Here is a 21,668-nt window from a genome sequence, read left to right as displayed (position 1 = left end):
TTTTACTGTAGTTATTTAGCTAAACAAATTAAGTTTGGAGATAAGTTGCATAAGCTTACATCTTTAGTTTGGATTTTGAAAAGATTAACGGTGTAAGGTTCTCCAATCCTAGTGCTTTTAATAGGAAGGTGGAAGAATAAAGACTTCCTGATTGCCCTTTTTAAAAAAAAAAAATTAAACCTACCAAATCTTTGAGAAGTAAGAACCATCTAGAATTTCCTTTTAAAGAAAAAAAAAAAAGTTCTCTGTCGAGTGTCACTGCTATGCTTTAGCACACACATTGCCTCACTGAGGAAGAGGCCTTTCTGAAATTGTTGAAGATTCAAGGTTGATGAGCTTCTTAAGGGCAGAGGACTGCCTTTGCTTCTTTGTTTCCTTCAGCCCTTACTAGTAGGTGTTTATTGATCAATGGGTTGATCATATACCTTTCCCTCTTCCTTCCCTAATATAACAAGTAGGAAATAAGCTAGAGCTTCATCTTTATTGATTTAGACTACTTGTTCTTAAATAGCCATTCATGGAACCAGACTTATAGATTTACAGAGGAATTGCCTATTTCTAATGGGTAATGAAGTTTACTCTGTGTAGCTTTAACTTTCTACATTTGGGGGGAATTTGGGCTGTTAGGCTATGTTAGATGATCTCAGGTCTGACTTGTACTTTTTATTTTTTTGGATTCTTTGTAAGTAGTTTGCAAATCACATACCTAAGTTTATCCCTTGGAAGATTATGGTTAGTGTATTTATTCGTCTTTCAGAATAGGTTTCTACTCTTATTAGATAATGTAACACTGTTTTTATAGGAAGACAGTTTAATGTCATTTGATTTTTTTCCCCCATGTTTCCCCATATCAGGTCAGACCCTGGCAATGTAGATTGGTTTTTCTGTTGACCTTAGGCAGATAATGTCTGACATTAGTTAATGTGAATCCCTATACCCTTTCCCTCAGCCTACAGCCAGAGCCACTCCTAAGAATCTTTTCACATTTTGACAGCTGATGGCTATCAGGAACAACTTAACTGAAGATTGTATGTCATTAACAACTAAGAAAACGACCCTGAGTTTACTGTGCAGGATCAGATAGGTTTGGAATTTGGATAGTATGTAAGTCTTGAGATGAAAGTAGCCTTGAGCATATTGACCTGTATTTTTTCAAAAACTCTTTATCTTTCATCTTAGAATCAGTACTATGTATTGGTTCCAAGACAGAAGAGTGGTAAAGGCTAAGCAATGTGGGGTTAAGTGACCTGCCTAGGGTCACACAGCTAAGAAAGTGTCTGAGGCTAAACTTGAACTCAGGACCTCCCATCTTCAAGCTTGGCTCTTTAATCCACTAAGCTAACATTTGTCTGTATTTTTGAAAATTAACAAAAGAAAAAATAGCAAGTTGGTTTGACCACAAGCTGCCTCTTTATATCTAAAAAAGTCTGAGTAATCTCAAGGGGTGTGGTGTGTCTGTGTGTGTGAGTGTGAGAGAGAGAGAGAGATTCAAGAAATGTTTAATATACTCTTTATTTTGGACACCACTAGATACTAGGATTACAAATACAAAGAATAAAAAAATCCCTACTCTCTGTAAGAAAAGAATTGTAGAGGTGGTGAGGAGGGAGTACACTCTAGGGATGGTTAACAATTTTGGGGCATGTGGACACACACACACACACACATGCACATGCACGCACACACAAGGTATAGGACACTTTGGAGTTAGAACAACCTAGGTTCAAATTCTGACTCTGTTGCATACTGGCTCTGTGGCTCTGGCCTGGTCACTTCTATCTTTGTGCCTCTAAACAGCCCTATTCTTTAAAGTGACTGAGTTGCCTGTCTGCATGATGCAGGAAATTTCCACACTAAGAATTCTCTGTATGGATAAAATCATAGTGCTCTTCTGGACTGGGTGCGTACGATGTTTAATGCACTGGGTTGGAATAAGTTATTTTTTTATTTCTCAGGCTCCCCTGTGACTGAAAAGATTTGTAATGCCCTATTCAAAGTGTACACCTTGTGAAACGAAGGTATCGATGACAAAACAAGCCTTGTTTGGGGGTCCTCAGTGGAAACATTTCCTTGTATAATTTTCTGTCTTCACTCTGGAGTTTAGAATTGTGAAGGGAGTTGACATGAGTTATTTTTGTTTTTGAAAAAATTGTGTGCTCATTAAAAACCATTTTTACACTCAAATATTTAGTTATTTTAAATTGATTATGAGGCTATTCACTTCTTGGAATATTCTAACACTTTCGCTTGAAGTATATTAAAAAAATAAGCACTACATATTTTGAGTTGCCTGCTGAAAGTACTTGAAGTACAAGTTAGACCCACCTAAATACAGTTCTTTGGATGAAATAATGTTTATTTGTATAGCCTTACTTCAGTTGATGTTCTATTTGATATTTCAAAGCACTGGTTTTATCCCACATTCATTGAGTTTGATTTTGTACTTTAAGCTTGTGAAAGGATATTAGAGGAGAGAGACAAAGGATGTGTTAACTTTAATATTTAAATTTCAGTTTACCTAAAGCTTAACTTATAGTGATTCTTACTACAAAGCTTGTGTATTTTTTTTTTAAACCCTTAACTTCTGTGTATTGACTTATAGGTGGAAGAGTGGTAAGGGTAAGGCAATGGGGGTCAAGTGTCTTGCCCAGGGTCACACAGCTGGGAAGTGTCTGAGGCCAGATTTGAACCTAGGACCTCCCGTCTCTAGGCCTGGCTCTCAATCCACTGAGCTACCCAGGTGCCCCCTAGCTTGTGTATTTTTTAAATAAATTTACTATAAATTTGTGTAAAGCATCAGCAATAGCATCCATTGGTTCCTTTTTACAAAGAAAATAAAAGTGTGTGTGGGAGTGGGGAAAGGGGGAGTTGGGAGACAATTTTTACTTGTTTTCCTGACAACTCAAACAAGTTTTAAGATGTAAATTTAGAATGCATGCATTATTTGTTATTTGTATTAAAACAAGTTCCTGGATTTGGCTATTCTTTTTTTACTGCTAGGTTCCACTAAATCTGTGTATATGTGTTATTACTAGATTTATTCAGGTTTAAATTGTTTCCCCTTCCTCCAACAATTGTCTCTGTATTCTTCTCTCCCCATCTCATTAAAAATTCTTTTAAAAAAAGCTTTAAATTATAGCTGGGAAAAAAATATCAGTAGTTTGGGTTTGCAAATTCTGGTCTTAAGTTGTTTCATTTGCACTTGGAGGGTATATTCATTAATAACTGGTTAAATACTAACCCAAAACATTTTTGGAATCTCCTGACAAAAGAAGAGAAGGATTTTTACTCCAGTGTGAAATGGGACTTGACCCAAGGTTTATAGATAATGTCTAGTCTTTGTCAAAATTTCGAAGCCAATTCCAATAGCATGAATCTTGTCTGTAGGGTCTGGATGATCTCAACCATTTTAACATTCTGCTTTAAAAAAAAACAATCAGAAGGAAGTTAATAACTTGCTTAGTAGGTGCCAGGCATTTTGGTAAGTGATGTGGATGTAAAGAAAGGGGGGAAAAAAACATTTCCTACTTTTGAGGAACTTACAGTCCACAGAGGGAAGAAACGTGAAAAAATCTAGATAAATGCAATATAGATACTGGATAAATTGGAGATCATCACAAAGGGCAGACTCTCATTTCTTATGATATAGTAGTATTCTAATTACATTCATATACCATAATTTGTCCAGCTATTCCCAATTGATAGATACCTCCTTAGTTTCCAGTTCTCTGCAAAAAGAACTGCTCTAAATATTTTTTCTCTTTTTTTTAAACCCTTAATTTCTGTGTTTTGGCTCCTAGGTGGAAGAGTGGCAAGGGTGGGCAATGGGGGTCAAGTGACTTGCCCAGGGTCATACAGCTGGGAAGTATCTGAGGCCAGATTTGAACCTAGGGGACCTCACTTCTCTAGGCCTGACTCCCAATCCACTGAGCTACCCAACTGCCCCTCTAAATATTTTGTACATGAATCCTTTTCCTTTTTTATTTGCTCACTTTGGAGGCTTCCTACCTTTATATATGTTTTGTACCAAAAGTCAAATATTGCTATGGGGAATGGGGAACTTGATTTTCAGTGCCTATGGAAGTTTTTGTTTTTTTTTTAATTCTTAGCACCAAAATTTAAAGGTTAAGATGGAAACACAAAAAGAAATGTAGGAGAAATTAATATTGAGATCAGTAATGGATCACAAGGTATGTTATGGTTAGGCAAGCCAGACTAGCTGAAATAGAAAGAAACCCTGAAGGATAAAAAGGAGGTAGCATGTACCAGACAAGTCAAATCATTATCACAGTCTTGACCACTATCTTCTCTAAGATCCTAATGGAAAGAACCCAAGACCTTGAATCTAAAAGACTTGGAAATTTTTGCCTTCACAGTGCCTTCAGTCATCTTGCAACACCCAGGGTGATGAAGCCAAACTATAACTACTGAAAGCCAGTGTATGGCAAAGTCCTTGTCACAAAGGACCTTGGAACTATCAAATGGTTCATCATCAAATCACATAACATTAAAGAGGAGGCATGAATATCTGTTTTGCCACTGGATCCTGAATATCATATTAATCTGCCACCGATTTAGTGTTGAAACCTTTTATGTGTGTTGTTTTTTTCCATTAGAAAATGAGCTTTTTGAGAGCAGGGCCTGTCTTATTTTTCTTTTTGTCTTAAACAGCATAGTGCTTTGCATATAGTCAATACTTAATAAATACTTCATTAATTCTTTTATATAGCATACATTGAAAAATCAAGTTTGTTAGATTCTCCTATCTCCCAGTTGATCCACTGACAAAGCTATGTGAGTTCCCTTCCCTATAGGGAACTTTAAAGAACTATCCTGAAATGAAATACTCATATCATTAGCGTCTTTTACATCTTTTCAGCATGGCTTGCAAAAAGCATCCCATGCCAGACTAATATTATTTCTTTTTCCAACGGGGTTTGTTAGACTGAGGGGAATACCATGTAGATACAGTAAATCTTGATTGCAGCAAAGCATTTGTTAAAGTCTCTCATGTGATCTTTATGGATAAGATAGAGATTTCTGGGCCAGTAAAATTTTGTGGACTTGAAAAATGACTGACTAGCCACAAAGAGTAACCATTAATGGGTTAGTGTCATCATGGAGGGAAGTCTGCAGTGGACTGCTCCAAAGGTTGTTAGTCTATTTTTGACACTATTCTTTTCAATATTTTTATCACTGACTTAGACGAGTGTATAAAGACTTTTGCCTTTGTCGGCGTAGGGACTCCTAACCCTTCAGCTTTCTATACCTACAATTTTAGGGAGTGACCTGAGCCTCAGAAAGGTTTGAGTGATTTGTCCTTGAGCTTAACCCTAGTAAATGTTCAGGGGACAGTTGGAACCCAGATCTTCCTGACTCCAAGCCCATTACGTTTTCTACTATATCATGCTGCCTCTTTCAGGCCAAGTCAGATAAGATGAAATTTAGTGGGATTCTATTATAAATCTATACCTAGGTACAAAGAATCAATTGCACCAATACAGAATAGAGTATGTATCTAGGCATAATAGTTCATATGTAAATAAACTGGAATTTTAGTGGATTGGAAAACTCTAGGAGTTAACAGTATGGCAGGTGAAAGAGGAAACACAATCTTACACCTGCATTGAGAGGTCCAGTAACTAGAATAAGGGGTTTAATAGTTCCATTGTAGTCAACTCTGCTCAGACTACATTTGGATAACTTTGTATTCAGTTTTGTGGCTCCCATATGAGTTAACTGTGCAATATGAATGCCGAAAATGGTAGGCTTAGGAGGATACCTAATAACAGTCTTCAAATATAGGAAGGGCGACCCTACAAAAGAGGGATTAGATCTTAAAGGACAGAATTTGGATCAATTAGATCTGATTAGAATTGGAGGCTAGAGAGGCATCAGATTTTAACTTGATTATAGGGAAAACACTTCATAGTAAGTAGAGTTATGCATAAGTGAAATAAACTGCCTCAGAGAGAGTGGATCTCCCTTGACTGCTGGTAGAGATTGGATAACCATTTGTTAGGAGTGTGGAATAGGGCAGTTTTCTTTGCAAAGACGGGTGAGAACCCTTTCAGCTGGGAGATTCTGTGATTCTTTGAAATGTATATAGTGTAAATGATTTGCTACTACTTAACCCTTTGGTTGCTAGGGATCTTCAAAGAAAGAATAACAATATGCTATTCCTTGTAAATAATCATTTCCTTAAGTGTTTTATATTAGCAGAGCTATTTTATTCATAAGGCTTATCAATGCTACTCTTGGCTTTGTAGATGAGAAAAATGAAACCACACACAAAAAATCTCGAGATGCAAATCCAATTCTAAATAATAAAATGACCAAGTAGCATCTGACTTTTTTGCTTGTATAATGGATGGTGGTGGCATTGGCAATTCAGTATTTCAATAGAGCTGTGACCTTACTACTTTGCATACTACCTCTGTTGGTGTAGTTCTGAGCCTTCTCATCCTGTCCAGTTTTTGTCCATGCCCTTCCTTAAGCCCCCAACTGAAGACCCAGACAACATGCTGGGTGCCTTCCTCTAGGCTTTACTTATATTTCAGGGATACTAGTGCAGCCCTTGTGCTCTGTCTGTCACCTCCTAAGATCATACCACATGACTAGCCCATCTCCCTTTTTGCTCAAACATTTTACTGAATTATAAGTTGCAATATATATGGTAAATAAAGAGAAGCATGGAGAGACTTAGTTGAATGGATACAGAGTGAAATAAACACTCAAGAAAATATAAACAATGACTGCAACATTATAAATATAAGAAACAACCACAAAACAGTCAGATATAAATGTTGCAAAACTATTAAAAAAGAAAAACATGTAGGGGCAGCTAGGTAGTATAGTAGATAGAGCACCAGATCTGAAGTCAGGAGGATCTGGGTTCAAATATGACCTCAGATACTTCCTAGCTGTGTGCCCCTGGACAAGTCACTTAACCCTGATTGCCTAGCTCTTGCTGCTCTTCTGTCTTAGAATTGACCCTTATGGGTTAAAAAAAAATGCCACCAAAGAAAAGAAATGAAAAGGTACTACCCCTGCCCCCGCACCCCAGTTTGTGTGGAGAGGAAAGGTTCAAGGATGTAGACCATTTCAATTTTTTTTTTCAAATTTTTTCAATGTTTTGATGAATTTTTTCTCTTTTTAATACTAAAAAAATCTGTCATATTGGATAACTCTGCAGGAGTCATAATGGCAATATAAAAACAAAAGATATAAATAAAAATTTACTGAAATAAAAAGAATTGTGCTTTAGATCACTTATAAATATTGGGGGCATTGAAGTTGCAGATAATCCAGAGGAAATGAAGAGGCACATGGGGGACACAAGTAAGCAGCAGCAAAATATAGTTAAATTTAGCCAGTAATGTTTATTAAAACTTGTGTTTTTTATGTTGAAAGTAATATAAATATGCTGCCTTCTTGAAAAAGACTTTACCTGTCCCCTCTCTGTGTTGCCATGGTGTTTAGGGTTTCTGGACAAGTGCCTAGTTCAAAAAGTGTACATTGGCTTTTAATACACCTTGTAGACTGGTATTGTATGGTGGCTTATGGACTACCTTTCCTAAAAAGTTGTATTTTCAATTATATAGATTTATATAATAGGAATTTTAACAATGAAAGCCAGTAATTGAATTTTCACTAGAAACTCCATTTTTTAATAGTTTTCTTTAAAATTTTGCCTTTCATCTTAGAATCAATACTATATATTCGTTCTAAAGGTGAAAAGCATTAAGTGCTAGGTAATTAGGGTTTAAGTGACTTTCCCAACGTCACACAACTAGGAAGTAAGAGGCTAGATTCGAACCCAAGACCTCCCATCTCCAGGCTTGGCTCTGTTTCCATTGAACCATCTTGCTACACCACCACCCCATACTGATTTATTAAATTAAAACTTTTTTATGGATGGACAGCAGAATTGAATGTAGGAGCATTCATCTATTGCATTAATTTAAATTTTAATTGCTTCTAATTACTTAAATGAATTGGAGGTGTGTGGGATGAATGGGGTGGATGTGAGGGAGAAGTAAATGTAGAAATATTTGTTTTAATGTTCATTGACTAATCTGCTCCTTCCATTTTGGATTCCAAAATCACCGGAAGCACAGAAGAAATTCTTCTAGTTCTACTTAGGCATTAAATTGGCAGAAACTTGATATCCAGTTAATATTCTATCATGCCAGGCAGAGAAGTACGTATTTGTTAGCTGAAATGTGGAGAATGAACAGTCTTGATTTGTGTTCAAAGATCTTTGATCATGTTGAATCATATATACTCTACAAAGAATCCATTGTTGAGAGAGTTCAGAAATGCATTCGGATCTTGAGATTAAAATATGGATTGGCCCTCTCTGAGCAGCATGTAGTTTTACTCAGGAAAATCTGTCCATGCTAATGCCTGGTACATTTTAATAGAGAGAGAAAATATAATAAAGGTTTGGAGGACACCAAAAAAATACTGAGAGGTTGGAGTGATGGACCCAAACGACTAACAAGAAATAGAAAGATAGATTGTTTTTCTTGATGTTAAAAATCAGCTTTAAAAGTATAGGATGGAGAGCATCTGGCTTTACAGCTGGTCATAAGACAAATGCTTGGGGAACTGAATTGACTGCAAAAAAAACAAACTAGTCCAGCCTTAAGCTACAGAAATATAGCTATAGTATCCAGATCAAAGGAGTTCATTGTTCTGCTGTATTCTCCAGTGATCATACCACAAGATTGCGTTCTTCTTTGAGATGTGACTTTTAAGAAGAACATTAACAAACTGGAGTGCATTCAAAGGACAAGATGATGGATCTGGAAACTCACAAAATGTTTGCCCTCAAGAAGAATTAAGAAGAACTTAATAGTCATCCCCAGCTATATATAGGAAGGTAGAAGAAGGATTAAGTTACTTTGTGTAGATCCAGACAATGGAACTAGAGCAAATCGATGGATATTTTCGGAAGTAGATTTCTGTTTAATAAAGTTAAAAACTCTCTTAAAAAATAGAACCCTGCAAAAATAGAATTGGACTGCTTTCTTAGATAGTTAAGTTCCTTGTCGCAAGAAGTGATCAACATGGATGAGCTATGGAATGATAGCATATGAAAGATAATCTTACATTGGGTGGGAAGGTGGATTAATTCACCTCTAAATACCCTTCCATTTTAGTCACCGTGGCTTAGGATGCTACAGAAAGCAAAGGTTCATCTTGATGATGTAATCAATAATTTTAGTACTTGGTTCCTTCAGAATTCAAGCCTCAACATGGAGAAAGAAGCTAGAGAAAGATGAGCTTGAAAGATCTGTGGACAGACACCAAATGACTAGAACATGTTTATATTGAGCCTCTTTATATCCACACTACAATAAATAATGTTGCTTTGAAACCATATAAAACAAATGCAGAAGTAATGATTCTGCCACTTAGCCTCAATAGAAATATGAAGTCATTTTGTCTTTTTTTGCTGTCTCAAGAAACAAAGTCATATTTAAAGTGGAGGGTTCTTAATCCTTTTATGGGTTATGTGACCCTTTGGTAGTGTGAAACTTATAGACTTTCTCCGAATACTTTTAAATATAAAAAGTAAAGGAAGTCAATAATATTGAAATACAATTATCTGTCTATCCATATAGCCATCTGTATCTAAAGTTCATGGGCTCCAGGTTAAAAAACTTTGATTAAAAGGCATCATGTTTTTTTAAAAAAAATTTTAAGACCAAACAACTCTCTATACAGCTATCCCTACAAAGTACATTCCCCAGAGTTAAGCAAAACCATCTAATAGCAACTGTAATTGATAATACATTGTATTTGCTACTTTTGTAGCTTATTATTAACAGAAAGGAAAAAGAAATTATACTTTAATGCTAATCATTTGGTATCCCTCTCATCCACTGTATCTTACCTGAATCTTGTTGCCTTTTAGTCTTATCATTCATGATGCATATTGTTCTTTTGGCTCTCCTTTTGTTGTCCATCATTTCTGATGGTTTTTCCTATGTTTATCTGAGTTTTTTGCATTAATCATATAATTTATGATACTACTAATAGCTAGCAGTTACATAATATTTAATATATGCCAGGCACTATGCTAAGCGCTTTATAAACTTTTATTTAATCCTTACAACAACACTAGGAAGTAAATGCTATGATTATCCCCAATTTATAGATGAGGAAACTGAGGCCAACAGGCTAAGTGATTTGCTGAGGGTCACACAACTAGTAATTGTTTAAGACTGGATTTGAACTCGTCTTTCCATTACATTCATATACCATAGTTTAGCCATTCCCCAATTTGGGGGCACATTTTGTTTGTTTTTTTGGAAACTGTATTTTTGTTAATATTTTTGTACCGTTTTTACCCCCACATCATTCCCCTGGGGTGGAGTGTTGAGAGCAGCATAAGCTCTCTAAGTCAAAAGGTATGAACAGATTAATAACTTTTCTGATACAATTCCTAGTTGCTTTCTAGAACATTTGGATCAATCCTTAGTTCTACCAGCAGTAAATTAGTATTCCTATCTTTCCATAGCCCCATCAACATTGAATTTTTTACCATCTCTTGAAGCATTGCTTTAAAAACTTTTTTGTCTATTTATTGTTGCCCTTGCCTACAGCATCATGTAGCTTTGAGATTTTTTAAAAGGATGAATTTCTGCAGACTAACTTGTGAAGCAAAACATGTATGTGCTGACTATATTTCAAATGAGACTCTACCTGTATGTATTGCAGGTGGGAGCTGTTTCCAAGCACAGAGACACATTAACAAAGAGCTTATAAAACCAGAAAAACAAATCAAAAAAGAGTCATCGTAAAATTGTGCCTCTGTTCTTATAACTCATTCTTGGTTAGCTTCTTAATCCGCTTGAAACTTAATCTTCACACAGTAGGATATTGAATATTAAATTGAAATTTTCTTTGCATTTGGATTATATCCTAAATTAAAACCCGTACACTGGCCAAAATGTAATTAGATGGGTCTCCTCACTTTTGACAATAAACACAAACTAAGGACCTTACCCACCCTGAAGCATTGTTGAGAGGATTCAAATTAGACACTATTTCTAAAAGCACTTGGCATAGGACTTGGTACATAGTAGGTGCTATGTAAATGCTTATTCTCTTCCCTTCCTCATTATGTGGTAAGATCTTAGAGGTCATCTGCTCCCTCATTTTAACTGAATGAGTTAACTGAGTGAATTTTAAGTAATTTAAACCTAACCTCCCACATTTTAAGTCATTTGACTGAAGCCTAAAGACTGAAGCAATGTCTTGCTCAAGATTAGGCACAACTAGAAAGAAGCATGGTAATGGAAGTTTTCAGGACAGCTAAGTAGCTCACTGGATAGAGTGCCAGGATATTAGTCAGGAAAAATCTTCCTTATTTCAAAAGCTGGTCTCAGACACTTAATAGCTGTGTGACCCTGGGCAAGTCACTTATCCACTGTTTGCTTCAATTTCCTAATCTGTCAAATAAGCAGTAGACAGAAATGGGAAACCACTCCAATATCTGCCAAGAAAACCCCAATGGATCCCATAGAAATGGATTATAACTGAGACCACTGAACATCTATCACTATGGATGTTCACGGAGTAGACAACTGCATATTTGTCTGCATACACATATTATTTGTTGAACCAAATTGGTGACCAATGGCTTTGAGAATGAGTTTTTGTTCAAATGGGAATTTCTACTTCTCATACTTCCCGTCCCTCTTTGTGAAACAAAGAGATTGGAAAGGTTTTCTAGCTATTTTTGTATCAGGGCATTTCCAAGTATTGGATAGGTCTTATCATCTAGATATTTTCTAAGTGTTAAAAGTTGCTGGAGTGGCACCTTTGGAAGAAAGCAGGAATGTTCAGAAAGGGCTCTGACATTTTAACTGATTATAAAAGGTCAGGCAACCTAATCTTGGTGGTAGTAGGATAATCCTACTCAAACTAGCTTTTGTGTAAATGCAGGTGTGATAATATGGGGATTAATACATTATCAGCTATATCTACTGCTCCAAATGCAAACATCCAACTGCTATAATCAGAATTCCTCCCTCTCTTTTAAATTACTTTTTAAATTCTTAAGTACATAAGGGAATCTAGTGCCTTTGGAATGTGTGTATGTTTCAGCAGTGCACAGCTCTGGTAGCCAAAGGTAAAGTTGATTACTTTGTCCATGAAGATTTAAAGGAGTGGTCCATTTCCTTGCCTGGATAATATAGAGATTGAAAAGGGGAAGATAGATGGTCTGGATATTTTTTTCCTGTTGAATCTTATCACTGGAGGGATATCAATGGGGAGAGGAGGAGGAGGAGAAGGAAGAAGTAGGAATAATTTTAAGTTGCTAAAAAGAAAAGCAGTAAATCACATATTATAAAGGTTTGTTGCCCAATATTTCATTATTAAACTCATTATTTTGCCCTTTATACTGCCAAATCTTGTGGTTTTTAAGATAATGCTTTAAAAATTTATAACCAGAATTTGGATTCAGGAAGATCTGAATTGAAATCCAAACTCAGACGCTTCCTAGCTTTGTGACCTTGAACAAGTCACTTAACTTCTATATACCTGTGAAGCAACTAGGTGGCTTAATGGATAGAGTGCTGGGCCTATCAGGAAGACCTGAATTCAAATATTGCCTTAGATTCTTCTTAGCTGGGTGACCTGGGCAACTCACTTAACCTCTGATTGCCTGACAAAAAGATCCATTGGAGAAGGAAATGGCAAATCATTCCAGAATCCTTGCCTAGAAAACCTCCTGGATAATCATGGTTCATGGGGTCCCAAAGAGTTAGATACAACTGAATTGACTGAACAACCACATATCCAGAATTGATGACTCAGGTTTTAGAATGGTCATCAATGAATTTGAAAATTATTCCTCTTTTCAAAACTCATCTCTACATTTGGCATTATTGGTAGAGAAGGTATTTGAATTTTCAGCTCATTATATCATACTAAGTCATAGATTTCAAGAACTAGAAGGAAGGTATTATAAGTAACAGCATCAAATCTCCTAATTTTAAGGATGAAGAAACAGGCCCAGGCCACATAGAAGGGTAATAAGTGGCAAGGCCAGAAGATAAACTAGTGGCCCCATCATTCCAAATTCAATGCTGTTTCTCCCTTATAGGTCAATGTGTCTTAATTTAGAGCAGCTAGTAATTCAGGCGTTTCATTGAAAATTGTTTATGAGAAGGGCTTGTGTCTTGTGGATTAGTCTGGGCCTTTCATACCAGAAAGTGACTTTTTTCAGTAATTTTGACTTTCAAGTTTGGGTATTTGAGGTGTTGGGAGTTTTTTGTTTGTTTCTTATACTGTAGTCACTCAATTTCTTCAGAACAAAGAAAAAAACAGTTAAATAAAACTATTCAAGACAGATAAGAGATGCTTCATGGCCTAATCTGACAAAATTTGGGACAAGTTGCACCTGTTATCACTCTAGTGAATGGAAGATTGTTTATCATTTTTCCTCTGGAGCCAGTGACTTTAATTATTTTCATTTACTTTGTGGTAGTCGTGTATCTTGTTTTAGGGCTTCACTTTCTGTATTTGTTTAGTTCAATTTAATAATCTTTATTCGTTATCCCTTCCCTTTACCACCTCCTCCCTCCCTCCTTCCTTCCTTCCTTCCTTCCAGCTTGAGTGCCTCCACTAAAAAGGACTGGGAAACCAGAGACGGAATGTAGGATAGGAGTGGAGAAAGGGGTAGGCAAACCAGGGGAATAATACGAAATAATATTCAAAAGACATCTGTCGATCTATTTAATGTGTTAGATATGACGTATACCTGTCAATCCATTTATTTTAGCAGGAAAAATCAGAACCAGTAAACTACATAGTGAATACTAAAGTGATTAAATTGTGTTCATTAATGCTAGATCCAGTTTAGGTACTAAACCCCAAAATGGGGCCTTACTATTTAGAATTAGATATTCATTCTTACTAGAATGTCTGTAGCTTAAGTAACCTAAGATGAGCAGACTGCCCACTAAACTGTAACAGGCAAATAAAAATAGAGGGCAGCTGGGTGGTTCAGTAGATTGAGAACCAGGCCCAGAGATGGGAGGTCCTGGGTTCAAATGTGGCCTCTGACACTTCCTAGCTGTGTGACCTTGGGCAAGTCACTTAACCCCCATCGCCTTAGAACCAATACAGTATTTATTGATTCTAAGATGGAAGGAAAAGGTTTTAAAAAAATAATAAAACAAGCAAATAAAAATGGAACACTAACATCCACTTTATGTTTAGTGTTGATCTCAGTTCTGACAAATTGCTTCTAATAATTTTACAGCTACTGATATTTCAATCTCAAATAAGACTTTGATAACTCTCATGTGATGGAAGGAAACCAAAGATTCACTTCCTTATACTGCAAGTGGAGATAAAAGTTTGGCAGAGCTTGACATTCACTTCTTTCTGTTTTTTAACAATTCACTTTGTAACTACCAGTTTGGTAATAGTTTATTACTAGGATTATTTCCCTTTCCAAAAAAAAGTCCCCAAGACTGGATTTTCTGTAAACTTAGATGTATATTTTTAACAGCACTTAAATCTGCACCCAATACAGGAGCAATTTATTCCTTGCCCCTTGACCACATGATCAAATGAGGATTTCCCCTTCTTTATCATTCTGACCCTTTTTGACTACTATTCATTTGGCTAATTATTTAGTAACCTGTTCTCTGGGAAAGAAAGATGAAGAGATTAATTGATTCTCCTAGGGTGCAGTCTGTGATCTCTTACTATTGGCTTATGTTATTATGCACAATCTGGTGTTCTTTTGTTACTGCAATATTTGACTTTGGGGCTCTTATGTGTACCCTTAGAAGTGTAATCAGGAGGGCAGTAGGAGGGAGAGCCCTGAATTCTTAAGGCTTCCTGACAACATTTCGCAACTGTTTTGTTACGTAATTGTCAGTTTGTAGTCTGCAGTCGAAAGAAATTTAGAATCTGATTAAAATCCATTGGAATGTTTAGAAATTGGTCTAGTTTTCCTTGCTAATAAACTTTGGTGTGTCGTGAACTGTGGGCTTCAGATACTGAGGGGAAAAACCATAGAGGAAGTCTGGCTTGCCTCATCCTTTTTTTTAAAGCCCAACATCAACAAGAAGAGTTATGGAGGAACACAACTTAAAACTCCTGCTTACAGTCATTCTAGATAGAATGACTTTTACTGTGATAGAAAAAAATATCTTTGAATGCTCAGAAACTTGAGAACGCAAGCTCCTTGAGAGCAAGCAATATTTGTCCTTTTTTTCCTCCATTTGGTACCATATCTTGAAGGGAGTGGGCACTTAAGTAAACCTTGAATTGAATTGAGAATCATTTTGGGGCTCCAGGTTGCCATTAAGGAGTAGCAGACAGTTGGTTAGCCAAATAATTGTTACTACCATATAGGAGACATCTTTGGCCATTAATATCTTCCCTTTGTAGAACTCTAGTATATATCCTACATGTACCCAGTTATTCACAGGGTGTCTTTTCCCCCATTCACGCGTGAGACCCTTGAGGATTAGCACCCTATCTTTGCTTTTATTAATATTCATTCCACTTACGTGGTGCCAGGGCTGTAGTAAATGCTTCATAATTTCTTGTTAACTGACTCAGAGACTATAAGCAGAATGATGAAATTGCTGTATTAATAAATGTCATTTTGGTCCTCTCAAGTACAAAATACAATGACCAGCCAGCCAACCTTTTAGCTTAAAAAAAGAAGAAAAACCAAACAACTATTAGCAACCTAAAGGCCTCCTAAATGAAAACTGAAATTGAGCTCTCCCTTAGTTCCAAAGGCCCCCAATCCCTAGAAACTGCATACTTGCTCCCCCTCCCCTTCTTAGCAACCTTTGTTCAGAATACCCAGTATTAAATTTACCTCATGAGCTGCCCAAACTGAGTAGTGGGAGTCCCTTCAAGTGAGAGAAACTGAACCTCCAAACTTGTCTAGACACGTTGTGCTTGATTTGCTCCCTGGGTGATTCCAGGAAAAGAAATAATGTTTTATTAGCCTCTGCTTTCAAACTTTCTAATCAGTTTTTGGAAAAGCAGCTTTTGGTCTAGCTATGAATGTGTTTTCCTAAAATGAAATGATGGAACTTGGAGCCCAGACTTTGTGTGTGTATGTGTCTGCCAACTTGGCATTGTTATCATAAAGTGTCCTACTGCAATTTCTGGCTCAGTTTTGTAGCTTATATTGAAGATTGATGTTTGGGAAGGGCACATAGCACTGCTGTGGTGGCATTGAACTCCTCCACCAAATCTTTCTCAAAAGCCAGGGATGGGGTGAAAATTAACTCACTTCTGGTTTGTCTTTCAGATCAATGTTCGTGTTACCACCATGGATGCAGAACTGGAGTTTGCCATCCAGCCCAATACCACTGGAAAGCAACTCTTTGACCAGGTGAGTTACCTGCATGCCTAGAAAGGAGTCAGAAGGGGAGAACTTAGATTTCACAATATGAAAATGTTTCCCTTTCCTGCTAAATATTACAAGGTGTTTTCAACTTAAAGATATTGGGGAGGTGGGGAAGGGGTCCTTCTTCCACAAAGATAGCTAACAGAAAATTGTGGGAGCAGTTAGATGACTCATTGAATAGAATACCAGGCTTGGAGATGGGAGGTCCTGGGTTCAAATTTGGCCTTACATACTTCCTAGCTATGTGACCGTGGGCAAGTCAATTAACTCCAATTGCCTAGCCCTTGCTGTTCTTCTGCCTTAGAATAGATACTTAGTATTGATTTTAAGATAGAAGGGAAGGGTTTAAAAAAAAAAAAGAGGCCACTATGGTAGCTTAGGCAGGTAAAAAACTTTTCTAAAAAAAAGTGGAAAGTCCAACAAATAGATAAACCTTTTAAAATAACTTCACTATTTACCTATGTCTTAGATGATTAGCTTTCTGTGGGAAATAGTGACTGGCATTGGAAGTCTTTAAACAGACAGTAAGTGGCCATTTGTCACAGGACACTGTAAACAAGATGAATGATTTGGGCAGGAGTTTAACTGGATGACCCCTGAGGTTCCTCCTAGCCCTATGATTCTATGTCATCCTCGTAGTCATTGACTTAAAGCTGGAAAGACGCTCAGAGATGGATCATTTGGTCCAGCCCCTTCATTTTGTAGAATATAAATATTTATAAGAATTTAAAGGACATGTTGGCTGCAGGAGGTTCCATGACTTGTCCAGGTACTAAGTAGGAAGTAACAACCAAGATTTTCAAACCAAGGTTTTCTGTTTCCAAATACAGTTTTGTTTTCCTTGGACTATATTGCTTCGAGCTCTTCCTAGTATTGTTGTGTGCTTGATTTTTTTTAAAAAGTAGAATGTGATAGGCATTCCCTTGAGGATTGAATGGCCTGAGATGCTCTGATGCCTCTGAAGACCATGTGGTTTGCTGAGAACAGCGTGGAATTTGGAGTCGAGGCTTAAGCTTTTGGTTCTAGATTTGTTACCCAGCCAGAAGCAAATCTTTGTATCACAATTTCCTCTTCCTTAGAGAAGAAAACAACATATTTCATCACTTCATAGGGTCACTGTGAGGACCAATGAGATCATCAATAGAAAAGACACTAGAATTGCCAAGTATTCAGATAGGAGTTAGTAGTAGTCAAAGTGGCTAGTAGCCTAGTGGATAGATAGAATAATACCTGCTGTGTGCTGGATACTCTGCTAAGCTCTTTACAAATTAGATCTCATGGGGGCAGCTAGGTGGCTCATTGGATTGAGAGCAGGTCCAGAGACAGGAGATCCTGGATTCAAATCTGGTCCCAGGCTCTGGCTATGTGACCTTGGACAAGTCACTTAACTCCCACATCTAGTCTTTACTGATCTTCTACCTTAGAATCAATATTGATTCTAGGATGGAAGGTAAGGGTTTATTTAAAAAGAAAAGAAAAAAATCATGATCTCATTAGATCTGCACCACAAAGAAAGATAGATACTATTATTATCACTATTTTACAATTGAGGAAACTGAGACAAATAAATTAAGAGACTCACTCTAGGAAGATCACACAGCTAGTGTCTGAAGCTGGATTTGTACTCACGTCTTCCTAATAACAGGTCCAGAGCACCTTGCTACCTGAAAGAACACTGGACCTCACTGTCTATGAGAATACTGGACCTGGGGGAGGTTGGGGGTCCTGAATTTGAATCCTGCTTCTGACACTTAATAGGTGTGTGACCCTTAGTATGTCAGTTAACCACTGTTGACCTCAGTTTCTTCATTTTTAAAATGGTGATAATAATAGCATTTACATAAATTAGACAGTTCTTGTGAGAAGCAAATGATAAGATGGAGCATTTTGCAAACCTAAAGCCCTAGATAAATATCTATTATGCATCACTGATGGTCGTGAACTAGAGAGAACTGAGTCTATAGGAGCAGAATTCCTCTCTCACAGCCTCAGCTGTAAGAGAAGAGACCACAGTGTGGTCACTCTGATATTCCTTGCATTTCCTTTTCTGCCTCAAAGAATGGACATGGTGCTTTCTGGCACCATTTCTGTGTCCCTAAGAAAATCGATCTTCACGGATGGCCCAGCGAGTCTTTTCTGTTCTCATATGGAACCGTTTCTAATTTCTAGATGGTTCCACTTGAGCAACTATGAATAGAAGAAATGATGATTTAGAGAGAGTAATTTAAAGAGCTACTTCTTGCCTTAACACACTTCTAAATTATTGTGTGAACTGAATATTCTCCTCCTTTCCTCTTTGCTCCATAATAATGGCTAATCAAATCTTAACTTTACTATTTTAATTTCCCAATATTTTTCCTGTTCTAAGAGTGACTGTAAACTGCTTGCTTGCTTGCTTGCTTGCTTCTCGTTTGGTGCCATTCTTTAGGTTACAAGTAAAAATACTTTCTGCCTTCTTACTAAAATTGATGCATTAAGTAGCATTGGATACCTCAATGGTTTCATTTTTCTTTTCCCAACTTTTTTTTTCTGATTTCTTCCAAACTACTTTACTCCCTACTGGCTTCTAACAAAAAAGACTGTATATAGAATGCCTTTCAGCTCCACTAGGCAGACATAACTGAATAGTGTTCATTCTTGCTAAAAGTTTTGCCAACACGTTTTAAATGACCTTTTCAGATGGGCATGGGGGTGTAGAGCCAACTAGGTCTGGCCCTAACTGCATAGTTACAAGTGGCATCTTTTTCATTGTTGTGTTTCTATTGGGGGACAACTCAAAATGACACCTTTGCTGCTTCTCTCTTTTTTACATTACCCTTGGATAACAGAACAGTCACATGTGCTATTTCCTATCCAATAGCCACTGCATGCATTGAAATATCCAGGTACAGTTGTCATCCTTTTTTAAAAAATGTTTTTAAACCTTTACCAGGTATTGCTTCCAAGGCAGAAGAGCAATAAAGGCCAGGCAATAGGGGTAATGCCCAGCGGGCACTAGGCAGTGTCTGAGGCCATATTTGAACCCAGGACCTCCCTTCTCTAGCCCTGGCTTTCTACCCATTGAGCCACCTAGCATGAATCATCATTCTTGATGTCAGTGTGCTCAGTCAATAATGTCAAGAGACTAGTTTTACTCCCCAGCAATCTGAAAATGCTCGCTCCTTCTCTTGGCAAAATGGTACACGTCACATTGATGTAAGGATATCATATTTTTTAAATCCCCCCCAAACCCAGCATAATCTGACCTTCTTACCTTTCTGGTCTTCTCACAACTTATTCCCAACCACGTACTCTGAAATGCAATGACATTACATTATTGCTCTTAAACACAACGTGCTCTCCCATAATTTGAGCATTTAAAGTGGCTCTCCTTCATGCCTGGAATTCTCTCCTTCCTCCTTTCTGCCTATTTGCTCCTGTGGCTTCTTTCAGGACTCTGCTAAAGTCCCAACTTGTGGAGGAAGCCTTTCCTAGTCCTCCCTAATCTTAATGCCATTCTTCTAAAATTATCTCCAGTTTATCCTTTCTTTATCTTGTCTGTGCATCCTGTTTGCACATTGTTTTCCCTGAGTGTAATTATGAATTTTATACCTCCAGGACTCAGTTTCCCAGAATCCCCTTTTCAACCTTAACTTTGCATCCTTATGTTTTGCAGATTGCATCTGTAACCCCCACCCTCTTCTCTCTCTCTCCTCTCATTTTTGAGGTCCAGAAAACTTGTCTTTGCTCAGGCTTTACTCTTGGCTTTCTATTTCTTCTACTTTGAGTGATTATTAATAAATCTCATAAAATATAATACTTGGAGTTATTGGATATTAATTTTAAATCTTACACCCATTAGATTATGAGCTCCTAGAGATCAGGGACTGTTTTTTGCCTTTTCTTTATATCCCCAGCACTTATATCCCCAGGGATTGTAATAGGGGCTTAATATCCAACTACAGTCATCCTGACTTGTTTTGCCACTGGACTTGAGTGACTCTGAAAAAGAGAATAAGACTGGTGACTTTGTGCACCTTTGCAATTAAATCCAATTAATACACATCATCATCCCATGTTGTCATTGGTCCTCTTCAAAATGAAGGACAAACAACAGGTGCTTAATAAATTCTTACTGATTTATTTGTTTTGCTTTCTTCTTAACAACAGAAAGGGGGAGAACAAGCCTGCTCTTTGTCCACAAACTAGAAAGAATACTGCACTTGGATTCAGGAGACTTGTGTTCTTCTGGCCCTGTCACTCACCAGATGTGAAATCTTATATAAGTTATTTCCTTTCTCTCTTTGAATCTCAGATTCCTCCTCTGTAAAATGGAGTGGCTAGTTTAGGTACCATTTAAATTTCCAGCCACAGCAATCTATGGTTCTTTATCACTACCCAACTCCTTTGCATTTTCCTTGCCCAAACAGTAGGGAATCTCATCCTGGAGTCTATTTAGAGCCTGTGAAAGAGAGAGGGCAGGGAAAGAGAATCTCACTTTTATGAGAGCAGTAAGGAAAACGAATTCCACCAGTAAGCAGCACACCCCAGAAGGTTAGTAGAGACTCCAGTAGTGGCGTGGGACCAGATCTAGTGACCCAAAAAAAAAAAAAAAAAAAGGATTCTTGCTATCTCATGGGTTTTTGAAATTTGTTCTCAGAATAGAGAGGAGCCAGGTATGTGGAGAGTCAATGTAATCAGTTTTAGTTTGCTATCTACTATAATACTTTGCCTTCTCTCCAATGCCTCTTCTAGCTTTAAACCAAGGATTGAAGAACTATAGAGATTTTTTTAAAGTAGGAAAAAAATAAATACAGTAGAGCTCCCTTATCTATGATTTCAGTTATTTGTGGTGAACCCAAAGCCCCAGAGAGGTCCACCCACAAAGCTGTTGAAATCCACCTGAAGCAATAGTCTGCCCCCACTATGGTCTCTTTTGTTTCCACTTTCAATTTTTTTAAGGTTTCTTTTTTTGGTGAGGGAGCCTGTGAAATGTCCAGTTGAGGGGCAGGAACAGGGAGAGAAAGCACATCTATATGGGGGTCAGCTAACGCTCACTGTTTTGGCCATTAGTTTTTTCTGGTTGCAATTTTGTTTTATTTTTTAGATTTTTTGAAAATTCTAATTTCCATATTTGTTTTCCATAGTTATGTGATTCATATTGTTTTCCTCCCCACTCCCAGAGCTGACAAGCAATTCAATCTGGGTTATACATATATTATCACACAAAACATTTCCATATTATTCATTTTTGTAAGTAAATAATCTTATAAAACCA

General features: G+C 37.2%; 1 protein-coding gene across 1 annotated transcript in view; it reads left to right on the top strand.

The window, feature by feature from the left end:
* Window positions 1-21,668, top strand: part of EZR (ezrin) — a 71,042-nt gene that overhangs the window by 18,099 nt on the left and 31,275 nt on the right. The window contains exon 3 of the mRNA XM_044671788.1: window positions 16,313-16,396. Within this exon, the coding sequence (XP_044527723.1) occupies window positions 16,313-16,396 (84 nt within the window). The remainder of the gene's footprint in view (window positions 1-16,312; window positions 16,397-21,668) is intronic.

Source organism: Gracilinanus agilis, chromosome 4 (assembly GCF_016433145.1).
Source record: "Gracilinanus agilis isolate LMUSP501 chromosome 4, AgileGrace, whole genome shotgun sequence".
Lineage (NCBI taxonomy): Eukaryota > Metazoa > Chordata > Mammalia > Didelphimorphia > Didelphidae > Gracilinanus > Gracilinanus agilis.
Note: the sequence above shows the minus strand (reverse complement) of the source record. Positions and strands in the feature narration are given on the sequence as shown.